At 31.7% G+C, this 19760-nt stretch overlaps 1 protein-coding gene across 14 annotated transcripts in view; it reads right to left on the bottom strand.

The window, feature by feature from the left end:
• The window catches only part of LOC143248781 (catenin delta-2-like), a 120573-nt gene that overhangs the window by 16070 nt on the left and 84743 nt on the right, over nucleotides 1-19760 (bottom strand). For 8 of the 14 annotated variants that reach the window (XM_076497486.1, XM_076497493.1, XM_076497496.1 and 5 more), the window contains 9 exons: nucleotides 12978-13052; nucleotides 8817-8858; nucleotides 7991-8156; nucleotides 6888-7044; nucleotides 6198-6569; nucleotides 5526-5789; nucleotides 2838-2973; nucleotides 1543-1663; nucleotides 4-120 (listed from right to left, as the gene is read on the bottom strand). In XM_076497486.1, the coding sequence (XP_076353601.1) occupies nucleotides 4-120; nucleotides 1543-1663; nucleotides 2838-2973; nucleotides 5526-5789; nucleotides 6198-6569; nucleotides 6888-7044; nucleotides 7991-8156; nucleotides 8817-8858; nucleotides 12978-13052 (1450 nt within the window). Of the gene's footprint in view, nucleotides 1-3; nucleotides 121-1542; nucleotides 1664-2837; nucleotides 2974-5525; nucleotides 5790-6197; nucleotides 6570-6887; nucleotides 7045-7990; nucleotides 8157-8816; nucleotides 8888-12977; nucleotides 13053-19760 lie in introns of all 14 variants that reach the window. The other 6 variants (XM_076497492.1, XM_076497495.1, XM_076497497.1 and 3 more) reach the window with 3 other exon arrangements.

Here is a 19760-nt window from a genome sequence, read left to right on the forward strand (position 1 = left end):
TACCTCACACGATGACAGGTTCCACAAAATTCCTGTTACAAGTTCTCTGATTTCATTATCAGGTGTTTTTCTAAGAAGTCTTACTAATGCAGGGATTCCTCCTGCATTACGTATAGCCCTCTATTTAAAAAAAAGAAAGAAAGAAAAACAGCTTTGATTTCTTTAATGATTCTCTCATAAAAGAATGAATCTGTTTGCAATCACACCATCTACAATACAGTTTTTTTCCCCCTCACATTGCATACAGCATGAAACACAATGTTGTTAAAAATCTGTAAAAGGTTTACCACAACCATATTTTGATTTTCTTAATGAGTTATCTCCAAAGATTTCAGTGGTATTTTTAGCAAAGGAAACTTATTAGACTGGTTAATATTTTAATTTATAAGAGATAAAATATGAATATTCTATGCAAGTAAAAATAAAAAAAACAATTTGGAGGCTTTTCACCTCATTTCTACCATATTATTCTTCTCAGACATATTTGTCATGTATAATTTTACTTTCTTGAATGTTCCCCTGGTTTTCATTTGAAATAGATTTATATGTAGATTCTGTTAATAAAACAACATGATTACACACTTGTGTAACAACACAAGCATGTGACTTTCAATCAGGAAGTATGCATCATGTCTTTTATACTGTTATAACATTGTATCACTTTTACTATTTGGTGGGCTCTTTTAGATAACTTGATGAAAATAATGTAAAGTTCAGCTCATATAACAGCAAGAAATTAGTTTAATTCTCCTTTAATATTTGCTGCAGGCTATTTTCACTTATATACAGTTGTAGGCCAAGTTTACAAATAATGTTTTCACTTTTAACAAAGTCTTTGCTAACCTTAAAGCAATTAACACCAAATATCTGTCTTAACTCATTAACTTCACTGATTTTTTGTTCATTAGTCAAATGAATAGTTCATTGAACTCAGAATCAATGAATGAATTGTTTACTGGTATTTATAACTAATGTACTCTCTAGATCTTAGATGAATTTAGTAAATCTTAACCTCATAAGCCCTCTAAAAATACAACTTACAACAATATAAACACTAAACAAAGCTGTTTATAGTAAATTATGTCATAAAATTGTATTTTGACATTTTGTTTTGTTTGATATGGGTAGTTTTGCCTATAATCTTCCTTGTAACCAAATAAAATTTTGCATTTTCTGGACTTGTAATAATATGAAACAATACCAGAGAGTTAGGGAGTTAGTGATTCCATTAATAAGATAAAATTTAACTAAGCGATTACTTCTTTTCATATGCGAGTTTGGTATATATCTCTTGAGCTGTATAGCCTCTAGAAGAAGTAAAACACATTTCTTCTTCTTAAATAGACTGGAGTTTTTATTTTTACTGACCAATTAAAAAGAACCCATAAAACAACAAACTATTATAACATTACTTTAAAAAAATCTAAACCCACTTTTCCAGAAATTTTAAAATTGATTTTCAAATTCTTAACATAAAAACAATATAAAATATAGCTTCTCAATTTATTCTTGTATTATAAAAAACTAGAATCACAACCTCACCTTATTTTCGTCATTTTGTCTTCCATACGAAAGATTTCTGAGAGCCCCACAAGCATTCCTTTGGATTTCAGGGATTTCTTGATTCAGTAACTCTATCAATGGCGGGATTCCTCCTAAAGCCCTTTAAAAGATTTTTAACTTCATAAGAATCAAACCAATTAGACTAATAACTTATGATGGTCAAAAGCTCCACATAAGAATGCAATTCAGTACAGTGAATAATTACTAAAACCACAAGTGTACAAAAACTCATCTCCACAGGTAAACATTCTGGCCATATTAATAAAAACAAGTTCATAGTAACATGAGAGGTAGGAGTTTAACAGTAGGAAATTTTCCTAATACAGATGGGTCATCCTGCATAGATTAGTTTACTAAAATAATTATTAATTCTTATGAAACAGAAGTCTTAACCAGTGGTTAAAATGCGACTCAACCTACACACATTCTACAGTAATGAATAGATTATTTACGAACACTTCAAAACTAACCACTTGGCAAAACTTTTGAAACATTTTTTAAAGGATGCCATTCCTTTGAAATAAAAACACAGATACACAGATTACCATTTTGACAACCACAAACTGTCATTACTCGGGACTTCCTTACTTTGAACCAATCAAAACCAAAGGAAAAACATTTATACTACTTTAAACATCCATTCTAACAATATAATTCTGATTAAAACTGTATTAGTTAATAATATACAATTATGTAAGATACCAGTCTTCGTGAAATGTACATTTGTTTCTTTATATTTTAACACAAATATACACAAAGGACTTTGTGTGCTGCCCACCACAGGTATTAAAGCTTAGTTTCTAGTGTTGTGCCACTGGGGAGTGATACTTGATAATCCTCAAGACTCACAATACGAAATAAAATTTTTATCAAACACACATAGAACATTTGTAAAGTTTGTAATGTTTTTCTAAAGGTGAATTTTCATGTACAAGTTTTACATTATACAAAAAAAAAACTCAGCTGTTGAAAATTACTATTGGGATATAAAGTTTATGAATAGTAAAACATGACTTACTTATTCACAGATGGAAAAAAGTCTATAATCAACTATGAATTATTGAAATAAGTCAAAAAATAATACATGCATATTTTTAAATAAAATGTTTTAAAATCATAATTGATTAACATCCGCAAAGTTAGATTAACAGCACAGTTTTATTTTTCCTTTCATTTAACAAATACAAGGCTGACTTAATATTTTGTAACTGATGTGGTAGATCAGAAGATAGATTAAAAGTTGGAATTGCACATTTTTAAGCACATTTATTTACCTTGTCTTCTGTTTCATGTTGTCATCCATGTAACACAGATGCTGAAGATAAGCTGCTGCGTTCACACGCACAACGTTATTAGGATGACCAAGAAAATCAATTACTTCATGAAGGTCAGGGTCTCTCCATCGTACATCTAAAGTAAGGTTCACATTTCAGTTCCAATTCTACTTTTGTTAAAATAAAATAGAAGGAGAATATTCATGCAATTCTGATTACGTCTTCATTGATATCTGATGAAATTACACTAGTTAGTTTTAGACATTTCATTTCTCTAATATCTTTTGTTTAGAATAAGATGACTACTTGTTTGGTATGGTTAGCAACTTGCAGACTTCCCAGTTTATGTTTAAGAAAGAATAGCTGTAAGATTAAAATACAGATTTTCGTTATAGATAATACATTGGACAGAAAAATAGTTTTTTTACAGCTTTTCTACCTCATTTTCCTGGTCAAAACAAACAATTTTCAAACCTCAACCACTCATGAAAATCGCATTATTATTGAGACCAATATAGGTTTACTATGTTTTATCAAAGAATAATTGCCAATTTATGGCACTTTTATTGTAAATTCTGTTTACAATTACAGTAACAAATTTTATCCTTTTCTCCAGAGCCCTCTTTGTAACATGATTTAATGACACTTAAAATATAAATATGATTAATGTTTTTTGAGCCATCCTGAACCACAAAGTTTATACATGGAAAGTGATCCTGCAAGTTTCATATGTTCACTAGGAAGTTTGTCACTGATGAAAAACTTAGTAAGTAATTGGTTTAGTCCCAAAACATTTAAGATTGAAAGTCACTCTTAAATATAACATGATATCCATTTGATGCCTACTTTATTCTTATACACATTCTGGCTATCATTTTTCTTTGATGTTATAGATGTTAAAACAAAAAGCTTACATAACTTGTACAATTGGCATGATTCTTAGATGAGTTATCAAAAACTTTCTGCTACAGCAAGCAAGGAGTTCAAGATAGATAAAGAACAACTGCTAATCGGTAAGTTTAAACCAAAATTATCAATGACATTTCTTCAAAATTACTTTGTCACAAGTTCCAGTGACTATGTTGATTCTGGTTTGTTTTTTTAACTTTTTTTACCAATGACAAATTATTATTACTAAAAGCAAATTAAGTTTCCACATTCAAACAATTTATCTTCAGTTTGTTTCCAACTCACTGGAATACTAAAGAAAAGTTAAAAAGAATTAATATCTTGCAGTGACAAGCTACAGTTTTTCTTCATACATTCTCAAATACCCATGCAAAACATCTGTGCCATATCTTTCAGGAGTAGCATTGAAATATACAACTATCATTCTTTTGCACAAACCAAATTAATCTTGTAATTCTGCAAAGCTAAGCACTTTTCTCATAAGCATAAGTGTAGTTTTTGTCTTTCATTACAAGTGGTAAGAATTTTCATTAAACCTGAAAAACTATACAAACCCAACACTATCAACCCTCTGTTGTCTATCTTGCTGTGCAACATGTTCTGAATACAACACTTAATGTTTAAGTCTTGCATTTTCACTGTTAACATTTATCCATAATGAAATCAATGACATTTAAGGGGAAACATGTTTCACAATCACATGCAGCAATTATAAATTTTAATTGGTTCATATATACTATTAAATTTGACTTAAACATGTATCACTACATAGTTTACAGTATTTACATAAAAATGACAAAGTGATTAAACTTTGCAGAATGGACAGCAACTGCATGTTGTGGAGATAAGTGTAGAGGACGATGTCTCAAATGTCTTCATCACCAACCTGAAGGCAAAAGGCAGAAGACTTTCAAAATGTTGTCCTCTACACTTGCATCTCCACAACAGGCAGTTGCTGTCCATTCTGCAAAGTTTCATCATAAATACTCTTCCTAAAAATATATCAAAGAAGAACAAAATGGTATTGCAATGACAATCCCAAGTGAAAATATTGAGCTAATAAAGAACAGTACTAATCAACAAAGTTTTTGGTGAGTAGAAGCAAGATATCATATTGGAAACTATATATATATATATATATATATATATATATATATATACACACACACACACATCTTAAAAATTAGAGCTGAACTATTAATAAAGTGCATAGCCTGTTCTAGCTTCAGTGTTTTGGTAATCTGTATCTAATGTCTTCTATATAAACATTACACACAGTTTTACTACATATTTGCAAATTGCAAAACCATTTTTTAATTTTTTATTTAAGACACTACATAAACAGAACAAATAAAAATAAGTGTCTTTATTATCTGCTAAATAATCCACATTTGAATAAACAGCACAATTTATAATAAATGGAAAGTTGATTTTTGTAAGTAATAAGTTTGATGATGAACATTGCAGTCTTGACTTGCATTGTCTCAATATATTTGCAAGAAGACAACAAATCTATACCCCCTTTTTTCTTTTTTAATAAGAACAAATGAGAATGAAATGTTAATAGGATTACTGCATGGTAAATTTCATAAGGGTTACATCCAAAAGAGAATTAAATAATAATAATAATCTGCAAGTTTCTACTTTCACAAAACTAGAAGAACAATAATTTTAATAAGTTGCACAACCACTCAACTTTCAAAAAAATCCATTCCAGCAAACATTGGTTTCTATGTATTGTTTTAACAACAATTAATCTGATCAAAATTTAAAACTGACCTCTCCCTTCAGATTCAACAGGGTCATAGTCAAGATGAGGGTGTCGTGGAGGTGGGAGAAGTTGGCCTTCTGGAAGGGTTTCCAATCTTACATCATCTTCTAACACTGCTGTGGGAGCAGGGTAGAAAGGAGAAGGATGGCCCTGGGGATGATCGTCATAGCTCGGTCTTTTGTCTAAGTACCCTTGAGGTGGAGGACCAAGTTCATAAGGATTGTAACCTGGTGAAGTAATAGGTATCTGTGGTCCTGGGTACCCATATGGGCCTAGAAATAGCAAATGAATATCAAAAATGAGTAGCAGGAGTTTGCTTAACAATTAAATTATGTTAAATGTTAATGTTGCCCATAATGATTCAAAACACATGAATAAAGAAAACTAATGCAGTTTCTTTCCCAATTAAAAGCTTGCTAAATTTAAATAAAAAGTAACTACTCATGGCTGTGTATTTTGTATTATTGTAATTAAATAATTTTTATTAAATGTTTTAATGTGATTCTTGAAAGAATATATAAACTACAGGAAACTGTATGTTGCCTGCAAGCAGAAGTTGGTGATGGAGTATTTGATACTTCTCTCTCTCTCTCTCTCTCTCTTTTTTTTTTTTTTTTTTAAAAGTTTTGATTTTGTATTTATGGTTTTATATATATAAAATTCCAGAAAAGCGTATATACCATATCTGTCTCCAGGAGGAGCTGGTGATGGAGTATTTCCATAACGATCTTGAAAATTAGGCCTAGGCAGACCCACTGTAGTGTCAAGTTCTTCATATCTTGAGGGGTGGTGATTAAAATCAATGGGCCCACTGTGTGGAGCCTGTGGCATTGCTCTCTGAGGTGGAGGTGACTCAGATGCAGCTGATGGTGGAGAAGGTGGCTGTGGAGGGTAGTCACGATAGTCATACTCTTGATAACTCTGACCATCTCCTGGAGGACAGCGCTCATATACTCTGCCTGAATCCAAAGAAGGTGCTCTACCATACATAGCATAGTCCCCAGAATAGGCAGTATGTGTTGGTGCTTGTCCTGCAGGACTGGGTGGACGACCTGAGAGAAGAAAAGAATTTTATTTTTCAGCTATTTCGTGAAAGACTAAACACTGAACGTTTTATTTCCACATTATATTGAAAAATGTATACAGCTGGTTTGAATTCTAGTGCACTCTTTTTACACACAGTTATAAGATCATGATGCTACAAGTACAATTTTATTTAGTAAATCACGTTTTCTTGATATATTAACAAGCTTATCATACTATTCTAGAAATGTAAAGATAATGGTAAAAATATTTGGCTATCTAGCTTAAATTATTTATCTCTTAGTTTAGATTCTTAATAAATTTGAAATGAATGAAGAATAACAAACCTGAATCATAAGTTCCATAATCGTGACTGCTATCTGCTGGATTACCATAGTGATAAGGAACATACTCAGTTCCTGGAGGAGGGTACTCTATAGGCCGACCATCAGGACCTATATGTCTGACTTCTCGTGTTGCTATAACTTTTGTGACAGTCTTTACCTTCAAAGAAAGTATTTTGAACTAAAATTTTCTGATCTATTTAAACAATTTTAGTTTCCAACAACTTGTATAAATAACTTGAACCATATATAACCACACACAAACAAACTACAAAGATTTAAGTAGTCTGACAAACAAGCATATCTATCAAAACACATTTCAAATTTATGGATCTTGCTTGGCAGTAACAGCAGACATGGTTAGGGCTTGTTAGTGTTTGATATATGCTTATGATTGGTGAATAACTTTTAACTTTTTGAAACTGTTGTTTATGGAGTTCTTAATATGTCATTCACCACAGTCTTACAATGTAACAGGTAAAATACCTCCAATAAGTTACAATGATGAGGAACCCACTTCAAGTAAATATGTAGTAAAAATAGCTGACATGGAAACCAAAAACTTTATTTAAAAACATAAAACAAATAACAAAGTTTTGCATCTTTAATTAAATTTTTAATATTAATACCATATCAGTCATCTCAACTATATATATACACCTCCAATAACAATCCTCAAGGATCATGACTTATACCTATACATCTAGAATTGCATGATATTAGCATACATCTAGTCAATATATTTTTGTATATATTAAATAATGTAACAAAACAAATCAAAAGATTTGATAAACCAATATGTTTCCTGATAATTAATTGGAAAAAAGGCACCAAATCTTTACAAATAACTAACAAGCACACAAATACACAGTAGTAAAATGATAAAACCTGCAAATAAACAAAGAAGGAAATTATTGTATATAAAAAAGAAAACAATGGTAAAGCTTTCAAACAAATAATTTCTCATTTTTTGTAAAACAATGAATGTAAGAGAAAAGGTCAAAAGATCAATCTTTCCTTCCCACTTTTTTCATTAAAAAATACGTTTTAATTCCCCATTTTTAACCCCATATATCATTCTTTATCAGGACATTAGTTATACTAACTTGTTGAGTTTTTGTCTGGGACATACTTCGGCTTACAAGAGTAGCATTTTCACCAGGAGCAGACATCTGGGAAGAGTTGAGAGATCCGTCATCACCTTGTGGGCCATTTGTAGATGATGTTTGGTAGCTGACACTATAAGAGTCAACTTGAGGAGGGCCTTCCTGACTGTGAAGTAAAACAATTGCCAACTCTGATCAGTTTTATGAAAGAATAATCAAATTAAGTCAGAAACGATCACTTTAACCTAAAACACAAACTTCAGAACGTCATGCAAGTAAAAGAAGAAAAAAAAAAAAAAAAAAAAATATATATATATATATATATTCTTTTCTGGTCTTGACAGTTGTTCAGTTGTCCTTTGCTTTCCTGTGTTAGAAAAACTTTGTAAACAAACCAGCAGTTAATTTGGATAAGAAAATTAACTTGATGATTCATAAAAGTTATAACAAAACTCTCCATAGAGATAACTTTCTTCTGCATTACATAATAACAAGTATAGAACACCATATAAGTAACTTAATTTGAATTATTTATATTTTTTTGTATATTGTACATGCAGTAATAAAATACATTATTTCTAGGATATCAATATAAGAGAAAACACAATTTCATTTTCATTAAATGATCCAAACAGCATAATGTTTCATTCACTTACATTTAATTATTAAGATAATTTCTTTGCCATGCCAAACATGACACTTACTAATGTCACTTGTAATGCAGAACATGTACATACTACATGAGAAAAATATTTAATGCTCTTGGTTATTATGCATGCAAAAAGATTATACATCAATACTCTGATCTCAACACCAAGAAACTTACATGAAATGGCGATAGTCAGCATTGTTGTTGTGGTAGTAACGCCTACAGGGTAAAAAAGCCCCTTGAAGGAACTAGTATATGTACATACATTAACATACAACTTGATTCCATTTACATTATAATTATGCACTGTTCTAAATATCACATACAAAATTAAGAAAACCCACACTTCATAATGAATCACTCCACTTTTACTTGGATCTATCTAAAACTTAAATGATGAATACCTGATCAAAATTTTTTTTTCCTGCATTAGTCTGAACTTCTGCAAGTATTTGCCTTGTCAGCTCGAAGTGAAAATTATTTATGAGTACTAAAATGGTTATATGGATAGAACAAACAGCTTCTGATCTTTATCCAGTTTTAGGAAAAATTCTTTCCCTTGATTATCTCTATGCTTCAACAAAAAATAATTTATTTTGTGTGTGTGTGTGTGTGTGTGATCTCATGAACAGTTGCACCTCACTTTATTTTAATATGCACATATACAATAAAGTTATTGTATAATCAAACCTTCATTTTGTACTTTCTTTTTTATATATAAAAATGTTCAAAAGCTCTTAGATACATAGAAGTAGAGGATAATGCTGCTATCTCAGATTTACAATATTCTAATGTCTCTCCACAACCAAAAGTTACAAAACTGGTATAAAGCCTATTTGAAATTTTTGTACCTGAAGATTGAATATGCCAATTTACCACATAAGTAATATACTCAACAATAAATAATTAGGTTTAATAATGATTTCTGTAATCCCAAAACAAAAATAATTCACATGAAACATAAAACTGTAATAAAAATATAAACTTATAACATTACTCTGATTAAAATGTATTTGTTATATATTAATTAAGAACAACAAGGAAAATATTTAAAGAGAGCTTTCATTTATTTATTTGTTTTATATTGAGTCCTGGACAAGTAGATTCTAAAAACAATCTACTAGTCCTTTGTATTCAGTTATAATTTTTGCCTGTTGAAACTCTAGGTCAACATAAAATTATATCTGACAATTCAGCTAAATTAATAAAAACAATTATATCATACTCCAGTCTTAAACATTTCCATCATTATTATAAATTATAATCTCTTAATTAACTTTGCAGAAAAGTAAATTAGTTTCATTGACATTTAAATAGAAAATCAAAATTAAAAATCTAGTGCGTGTTCATTAAAAAACGAAAAAAATATAAAAAGTCTTATATAAAACAGAGCAACAGTTTTGGTGTAACACTTTAATAATCTCAGGGTTTGTGTTTCATTAAATCAGTTTCATTTCTGGATCCAAAATAATATTTTTCAATGTGATATTATCAACCTTTATTAAACAAAATGTTGCACATCTGTGCATTAATAGTTGTTTTGTTAAGTCTAAAATCTTAAAACACATTTATATCATTTAGATATTTAGCAATATTTACATTGTCCTGGTAATACAATAGTTTTAAATTTGGTTAGAACTAAAATTAATACCCACATTTAAAATTTGATAATTGTTGGGATATACAGACTATATTATTTAGAGTTCTAAACATTAAATCAGGGTAACCTGATGAAACATTGTAACCACATATTCCACACTATATATCCTAACAATAAAGAAGCTTTAAGTTTTACATAACAGGATTGTATTTTAAATATTTGAAAACTATATTTATAGTAGCTGTGATAAATAAAAGTATTCCCTTGGCTATTATTACTCATAAACCTGTTGTTAAAATCAGTGTCAATGTATTCCAGAAAATTTCTGATTGAATACAAACTTTTCTTCACAGATAATTAAATAATACTTACAAAAAACAACTAAAAAGTTGTACACTGAATACAAAGTGTATGGAGATTGAAAACAAAGGTGTTTTAATATAAAAATAATTTTTAATAAAATATTTTAAATTTAGTGTGATAAATTTATTTTTTAATTTCTAGGAGAAAATAATTTTGTGTTAATTCTAAATTAATCTGTAAAAGTCATTTGGTTTAAATATATATAGGTTTAATTTAAAAACGTATAATTAAGAATCAGTTTATATAAATATCTTCCTATAACTGTATGATATACATTGCTAGCCAAAAACTTAAGGCCAATGAACATAAAGAAAAAATATGCATTTTGCATTGTTAGACTCAACCACTTATTTTAATTTCTTCTATATTTTTAGTAGTTTCAGCAAAATGTGGCTTTTTTTTTTATTCAGTATTATGAGAAGTAATAAGAAAAGTTATGAAACTGATAAATAAAAAAAAATTATGAAGGTCTTGCTTCATTGTGTGGGGAAGGAGGAAGCATTACATTGACAAGCATATGATTTGTAATAAAAAAATTCAAACTGTAAAAATGAAAATGAGTAAATATGGAATAATAAAACTTCAGTCACTGTCTCTAACAGTGGAATGTACTTTTGGTGAATTATCTTATTTTAAGAAACAAAAGCTACAATATTTTCTCAAAATTCGAGTCAAAATGTAGTTATGCACTTGCACAAAAGATAGTAAGAAATAATGGTCATAATTTGAGCAATGGAAAAAAAAAACAGCAAATATAGCAGTCAAATAATTTACATGCAATCTATACAGTTTGCAGAAAATTTAAAAAATTTTTAATTGAGAACCAATTAAGTTATATTACAATCAAATCCCAGAAAGTACAATACAAAACCTGATGCTCTGCAAGATGACTGGCTCATTAACCAAAGGTACTCCCCTTCAGCTAATAACAATGTTTTAGGGTAACATGGGATCTATTGGTCAATCTCAGCTGTACCATCTTCTGAACTAAAGCAAAACTTTTAAGAAGTAAATAAAAATAATTTTAAAACCTCAAAGCCAACCCATTATAGTTCATATACTTGGAAAGTTTTTTCTTAGATGCACCTAAATTACTGCCTTTCACAACATCCAAAAACCAGCCACCCTGTTGAACAAAACTGTTTTAGTTAAAAATGGCTCTTACCCCACCAATATTTCTATCTGTATCACTTGGTCTTACTGTTCTCACTGTTAAGTATGAAGAAAAATGACATGATATCTCATCACTATCAATTCCATTTGCAATCTTAAACATTAAACATCTCAATCAGATCTCCCCTCCACTCTTCTTTTTCAAGAAAAAAGAACAATTTGAAAGATTTTAATTCCTCCCTCTTATGACAACCCTCCATCCCAGTAACCCTCTTCTAAACCCTTTCAAATAATTCAACTTCTTTATCAAAAGACCCTAAGAGTGAACACAATGCTCAAAATATGGTCTCTCAAGTGGCCCATACAATGAAATAAGCTCTTTAGACTTTTATTCAATATTTCTGTAGATACAACTTAAAATCCTGCTTGCCATGCCACTGGTAACAGCTTGGATGGCTTAATAGACTGATCAACTATTAGGCCAAGATCCTTTTTTTTCTTGACACTGTTAAGGTTATTCCCATTCAAATTATACTTGTAATTTTAATTATGATAACCCACATGCATTATTTTGCATTTATTATAATGAAAACACATTTATTTGCCTAACTCACTAAACAATCTAAATTCTTTTCGTAAACAAACAGCATTCTCTTCACAGATGGCAATATCCAAGGTCTTAATATTATCTGTAAGTTTATGTAATTTATTGACCATTTCTTCATATGTGTCACAGGTATGAAGTAAAAAGAGCAAAAGTCCTAATACTGCACCCTAAGGTACCTCACTTGTAACATTAATCCACTTTGATTGAACTCTATTTCAAACAACTCTCTGCTTTCTTCCATCCAATCACTTTTCTATCCATCTAGTTAATTTATCCTCTACACCTAAAAGAGAATTTTTACCAGCTTTTTAAATATCACCTTGTCAAATGCTTTCTCAAAATTGAAAGTTTCCAATTCAAATATTTGACACTAGTATAACGATGTTAAGTGCTAATATATATACAAAAAACGTTCTTGTTTGAGATAAATTCTTATAAGACTTGAAAGCAACAGTAATTAACAGTTTTTTTAGGGTTTTTTTCAAAATTGTGTCACTAAAATAATCAAGAGTTTCTATATTAATGTTCAGAGTAGTTATGGTGAATGTTATACCAGCCTCAGGAGCAGAGACAAAATAAAGTAAATTAGAAGGATTAATTAATAGGTTGGGAAGCAGAATATCAGTGAAAGGAAGTACACCAGTTTCTTACTAACCTTTGAATTTCTTCCACTCTTTCTGTGCACACCCGCTGCTCTTCCACTGTGGATTCAATTTTTCTGTTTATCACACTGGGAGGGAAGAAAGGTTGCAGTGCAAGGGTTAATGAGGGATGGTAAGTGTTAGGAGAGGCAAAAGCTGCTGTGCCAGGAAGACAGCTAAAGCTAGGACTGATAGACTCCAGTTAAATGATAACTATTACAGTGGCCAGGCATTAGTGATTAAGACTTTTATATATATTACAAAACTGTTCTTTGATAGAATATGAACACAGGGCTGGATTAACAAACTGGCAACTAAAGAAAGTTGTCCATGAGCCCATGGTATGAAAAGGCCCACAGTGGTTATGTTTTTACACATTTCATTTTAGATCATTCTTAACCAGAAAACAATAGTAATTTTAAAAGTATCATACTTGGTAAAAGCTTATTTAAATGAATTAAATTGCAATATAAAAAGATAAGTTGAGGGGGGCAAGATTGCCTATGGGCTCAATGTGCTCTTAATCTCTTAATCCAACCCTATAAGAACGTGTGTTTGATATGTTCTTGGTGCATGCACCTTAAACTGTTCAAATCAGGTCATTATAAGAATGTCTAGTGTTTAACAAGCTTAAGATGCCATATCTATACTATAAATCACATCTTTAAGTTGTATTTATATAATTTTTCTTTCAATAGTTATTGTAAATAAAGTATGCTACATGGCCAAAAGTATGTGGACACCCGACCACCACACTTATATGTGCTTCTTGAACATTTCATTCCAAAAACATGGGTATTAATATGGAGTTGTTTCCCCCCCCAACCCCACCTTTGCTGCTATAACAGCCTCCACTCTACTGGGAAGGCTTTTCACTATATTTTGAAACATGACTGCAGTGATTTGCTCCTATTCAGCCACAAGAGCATCAGTGAGGTTAGGCATTGATGCCTGGCAAAAAAGCCTGCTTTTCGCCTGGCTCGCAGTGGGCATTCCAATTCATCCCAAAGATGTTTGATGGGGTTGAGGTCAGGGCTCTGTGCAGACCAGTAAAGTTATTCCACACCAACCTGGGCAAATCATATCTTTATGAACCTCGCTTTGTGTATGGGGCATTGTCGTGCTGAAACATAAAAAGCTCCTTCCCCAACCTGTTACCACAAAGTAGGAAACACAATTCTCTATAATGTCATTGTGTGCTGTATCATTAAGATTTCCCTTCACGGGAACTAAAGAGCCTAGCCTAAACCATGAAAACAGCTCCAAACCATTATTTTTCCTCCACAAAACTTTACATCTGGCATTATGCATTCATTTAGCCTAGCCTAAACCATGAAAACAGCTCCAAACCATTATTTTTCCTCCACAAAACTTTACATCTGGCATTATGCATTCAGACAAGTAACGTTCTCCTGGCATACACCAAACCTAGATTCGTTCGTCAGACTGCCAGATAGTGAAGCGTGATTCATCACTTCAGATAACGCGTTTCCACTGCTCCAGAATCCAATGACAATGTGCTTTACACCACTCCAGTCGACGCTTGCTTGACATTGCTCATGGTGATCTTAGGCTTGTGTGCGGCTGCTCGTCCATGGAAACCCATTTCATGAAACTCTCGTCGAACAGTTATTGTTCTGACGCTGCTTCCAGAGGCAGTTTGGAACCCGGTAGCGAGCGTTACAACTGTGGACAGATGATTTTTACGCGCTACGAGCTTCAGAACTCGGCGGTCTCATTCTGTGAGCTTGTGTGGCCTACCGCTTCGTGGCTGTGCTGTTGTTGCTCCTAAACGTTTCTGCTTCTAAATAACAGCACTTACAGTTGATCGTGGTAGCTCTGGCAGGGAAGATATTCGAAGAACTGACTTGTTGGAAAGGTGGCATCTTATGACACGGTGCCACGTTGAACGTCACTGAGCTCTTCAATACAACCCAGCTACCACCAGTGTTTGTTTACGGAGATTGCATTGCTGTATGGTTGATTTTATGCACGTGTTAGCAATGGGTGTGGCTGAAATAGTCAAACCCACTAATTAAAAGGGGATGTCCACATACTTTTGGCCATGTAGTGTACGTTAATAATTATAAAAATAGAAATAGATAAGAAATCCTTCAGAAACCTTAACAAAAATTCATGTAGTATAAGTATAAAATGTAAACTCTTTAATATATCGTGGAGCTTTCAAATTCCTTAGTAGAAAGAAATATGAACAAAACGAACTTATTTAAATGTATCTGTTTCTTATAACAATAAATTAACTGGAAATTTAAGTTATTCTTAACATATCTAATTATTCACCCATACATGCTAAGATAGAATACCACACTAGCAAACAATTTAATACAAAACTCTGAAATATTTCTTATAGTTCTAAAAAAAATACATATCAAACAACACAGGAAAAACAAGAAGATATAGCAACCTTAAACTTCTGTTGAAATTAAGCTTTCTTACGCACAAGAAACTTTAAATATGTCTTAGGAGAAAAAAAAAGCTCAAACATACAAAGGTACGGCGTGTGTATTTTTTATTTTTACAAATATAGATGAACGTTATAATTTTAAAACGAACCTTTTTTTCCTCCCTATTGTCACAAAATAAAACTAAAATTTACAAAACAAAAGCTTCCAAACAATTTTTTTTTTAAATTTAGGACGTTATCTCAAACTATCTTGGGGTTATGGTACTATCCTAAAGTGTAAATTTTATAGATCAAAATCAGAAACAAACTGTTTTGTCTGGGGATAAAATAATTTACAATTTATGAAATATCGGAACTTCAAAGCTAAGATTTAAATACAATTTTATTTTTTAAAGTTTCATTCAGAAGGACACTAAATAACTAGATAAAAAGTAGTAATGAAATGTCCGACTCACAGAGCTAAAACGTAAAATATAAATTCTACAAGATTATTGTGACTTATTATTCTGATGATGTCAAAAAACAGCATCCTCAACAGCAGATGCAAGAGTACTGAAATTAATCCGGTCATTTTCGTTGTTATTTCGTAGTTGCAAAGGATATGAGGGGATGTCATCATATAAAAAGAAATATGTTAAAAAAAAGAAAAACATGAGAACTATTGTACTATTGAAAATCTTATGTAATCATCTTTTCTTGTCTGCACTACATTATTCGCTCATTTTACACAAATAATATTTACAACACATTTAGTCAAATTATTGCCAACGAAACAATTGGTTATTAACATGTGCAGCTGGCTCTGAAATATTCGTTATTGTCAGTACTCTGTCTTTTTAGAAGGCCCGGCATGGGCAAGCGTGTTAAGGCGTACGACTCGTAATCCGAGGGTCGCGGGTTCGCATCCCCGTCGCGCCAAACATACTCGCCCTTTCAGCTGTGGGGGCATTATAATGTTACGGTCAATCCCACTATTCGTTGGTAAAAGAGTAGCCCAAGAGTTGGCGGTGGGTGGTGATGACTAGCTGCCTTCCTCTAGTCTTACACTGCTAAATTAGGGACGGCTAGCACAGATAGCCCTCGAGTAGCTTTGTGCGAAATTCAAAAACAACAAAACAAACTGTTTTTTTAGAACATATTAATTTCTTCATGGTTATTATATTCAAATATCTTGAAGAAATCGCTTCATCAGAATATATATACACACACACACACTTAGTAAGCTAACGACATAAAGGTTTCCTATAAATTTAAAATGAATTTCGATTAAGATGAAGTACATTCGCCATTTATTATTCTGAATGATCAAAATCTAACGCACCGAATTTTACAACAAATACCCACGACCCAAAAGAATTAACGATTCGAAATGCATACAAAGTACTCGTAAGTAAGAACAATCAACACTAACATGCACATGAGAGTATTATAACGTCTCACATGACGGTATAAGAAAATCACTACGTTATAAATATGAGATGCTGTTGGAACCGAAAGTGAAGCTAGCTTGTGTGATTACAGCCCACAGAGACTATTTTCAACAGAAACATGGAAATTCGGAATGCACAATGACTCATCATTGTGCGGAGAAACCACGACAATTTGTGGTGGGAAGTGTGGATAAATTATGAACATGGTTTTTCCGAGAAACAAACGACCATCTAATAAATAAAACCCTTTGTAACTTCTGTCTTCCGTACGTCAGGATTAAAATAAAAATGAGTCAAAAGTACAGCGTAGAACGTTCAGTAAATGTAATTGGAAAAGAACTTATTTTCCAGGAAACTAACAAAATAGTGAAGCTAATGAGGGGATGGTTGCAGCGATAGCCTAAATTTTTTAACAACCTCACCTTTAATTTATAAAATGGGTACATATAAGTGAAAAGAGTAAGCCGCTGAAACAAAATACGATAAAGTTGATCTATACGCCTACTTTACTATAATCTCCATATTTTATTCTAAAAGTGATTAATTTCTTCTGAAGGAAAATCGTCTTTTATAATAAAAAAAACTAGTTGCTCAGTCCCGCTTTATTTTTATTTTTTGAAACATGTTATACATGTTTGGGTAGATAGGTCAGAACCTTTTATAACAAGTTTGACAGGAAATGAAAAACTGTGGCAGGGAAGGAGAAGAGAGAATATTTTCACCGTTCGAGACCAGCTCCCGGTTTATCCAAGCATTTCTTTCCCAGCTAGTTTATAACGCTAATCGATTAATATTTTCTTTACGCGTATATTCATTCTGACATGGCTCAACAAGTATTTTTATAGTAAACGTAAAAGTAAAATAGTGATCACAATTTTTTAAGCACTAAATTTTCGTCATTTTTTAAACTTTTATTAACTCTTTTTTAAGCTGTTTCTCTGTGTTTTAAGTTCTAAGAGTGAGCTTACTAAAATAATATCTTCATTAAAAGAAGTATCATTACATTATACTGATGATGAAATGAGCGTCTTGAAATTACAACTCAACTTTTTCCAGATACCAGATAATAGTGCCTCTGTCTGCGAAATGACAACTAGCGTCAATTCTGTCCCCCCTAAGCGCCAGTCTGGACAACAGACATACATATCTTTCGAGTTTCCAGACCATAATTGTATGTGTGTTCTTTTTCTACACTGTTATCTCTAGGGCTGAAGTGATTGGGCATTGAAGCATTAGGGATTACAGCTCTATTGTGAGGGCGAAATGGAAGGGAGGAACTTAAAGGAGGACTCCATTAAGTATTTTCCAAGTGCTCCCCCCTCTCTTGTCTGTCATTTCTGTACAGTTAGCAAGATAAACTAGCTAGCTATACAGTGCAACTAATGTCGACCCTCACTACACAGACGTAACCTACGTCCAAACTCTGTAGTCGAGACTAAACATCCATGACTTAGGGATGACTCACAATTTTATCAATAAAACCCAGTCAGTTTTTTAACTTGGAAATGAATTTATATGCACTGCACACATATATTTCAAACGTCTGTGTGTTTTAAGCTATAGTTAGAAATTCAGAACGAGCTAGTTGCTAATGGCTGTCCAAGAAAAAAAAAAAAAAAGCTAAGTGGAATTTCCTATAGCCAATACAACTAAGTTCTTAACTTAAATTTTAGATGGCAATCTCTCTATATAATTACAGCTACATATATTATAATTTACTTGTATAAATTATGATGTTTGAAGTACCAAATTTGGCAAGCAAGAATTGTTGCTTACGCAGAAACAAAATTACATTGACATAATCAGACAATAATTCACCATCCAATCTTACAAATTAACAATTCTTTTTCAAATTAGCTTTTACTGCAAACAAAAATTGACAAGAAATATATAGGTAGACATTCACAAAATAGTAATAACAGCACAACATCAAATTAGAAGTAAAAAATATATTAAAAATGTTATATTCAAGCGATATTTCGAATAACTACCGTTTATCATGCTTGACAAGTTTTACCAATTTAAGGTACATACACACTATGACTATAGCTACATTTGGTTTCAGGGTTTTACAATTCAACGTGTGTTGTTTATGTAGTGTTCTTGTTACACCTTACATTTGGAATCAACATTCGTATCATGTTTTTGCCCAAGTTACATTACACTCACACCTTTGTTAGATGTCAAGCCCAAACTATCTAAATACTGGTATTATATATTCTGTTAAATTCATTTGTTTTCCTAAAATAAAAATATCAAGTTGTTTATAACAACCAGAAAGACATGTTTCGTATTGGCCAAATTATCTAGTTGGGAACAGGCATAAATCAAGTACTCAAAAATTGAATATTAAAATCATAAGCACTCAATATTCATTGCACCCTAAATTTATCTCCTTTAACTGCCAGCGTTTTATGATAGGTAATTGTTTCAGATTGAAATTCTTGTATATTAAGTACGTTACTTATGCATTTGCTCTGATTTTTGTTCCAAAGGTTAAGAAATATGATTAAGATAACAAAACCGGTAATGTCAGTTGCAAATGTCACCCAGTTATCTGCACCAACTGTTCTTAATTTCGAACTGATAGATTATAAAGAAATGAAACTGCTCACCAACACTGTTGACACCCCTTGGGATACTACTGGTTGAATAGTGAAGTTTGACTGCCAATTTTATAACGCACCCACAATGCCAAAGTGCAAAATCTCTCTCCGTAAACATTGGACCTTACGATTCATAGTTCGGAACGCTAAGCACTAGGTCACTGAACAGTGTTTTTGGATAACAGATAACAATTTGTCTTGCAGTGACTGGAAAGTTGAGTTAATTTGCAGAACAAATGGTAGGAAGTTGTTGGAAAAACATAGACATGTTTTAAAACTAATGTTCCTTCTTTTACAGTACTAGAAATGGGTTTTTAACTTACACGTATGACAAGT

Source organism: Tachypleus tridentatus, chromosome 4 (genome assembly GCF_004210375.1).
Source record: "Tachypleus tridentatus isolate NWPU-2018 chromosome 4, ASM421037v1, whole genome shotgun sequence".
NCBI classification, from domain to species: domain Eukaryota; kingdom Metazoa; phylum Arthropoda; class Merostomata; order Xiphosura; family Limulidae; genus Tachypleus; species Tachypleus tridentatus.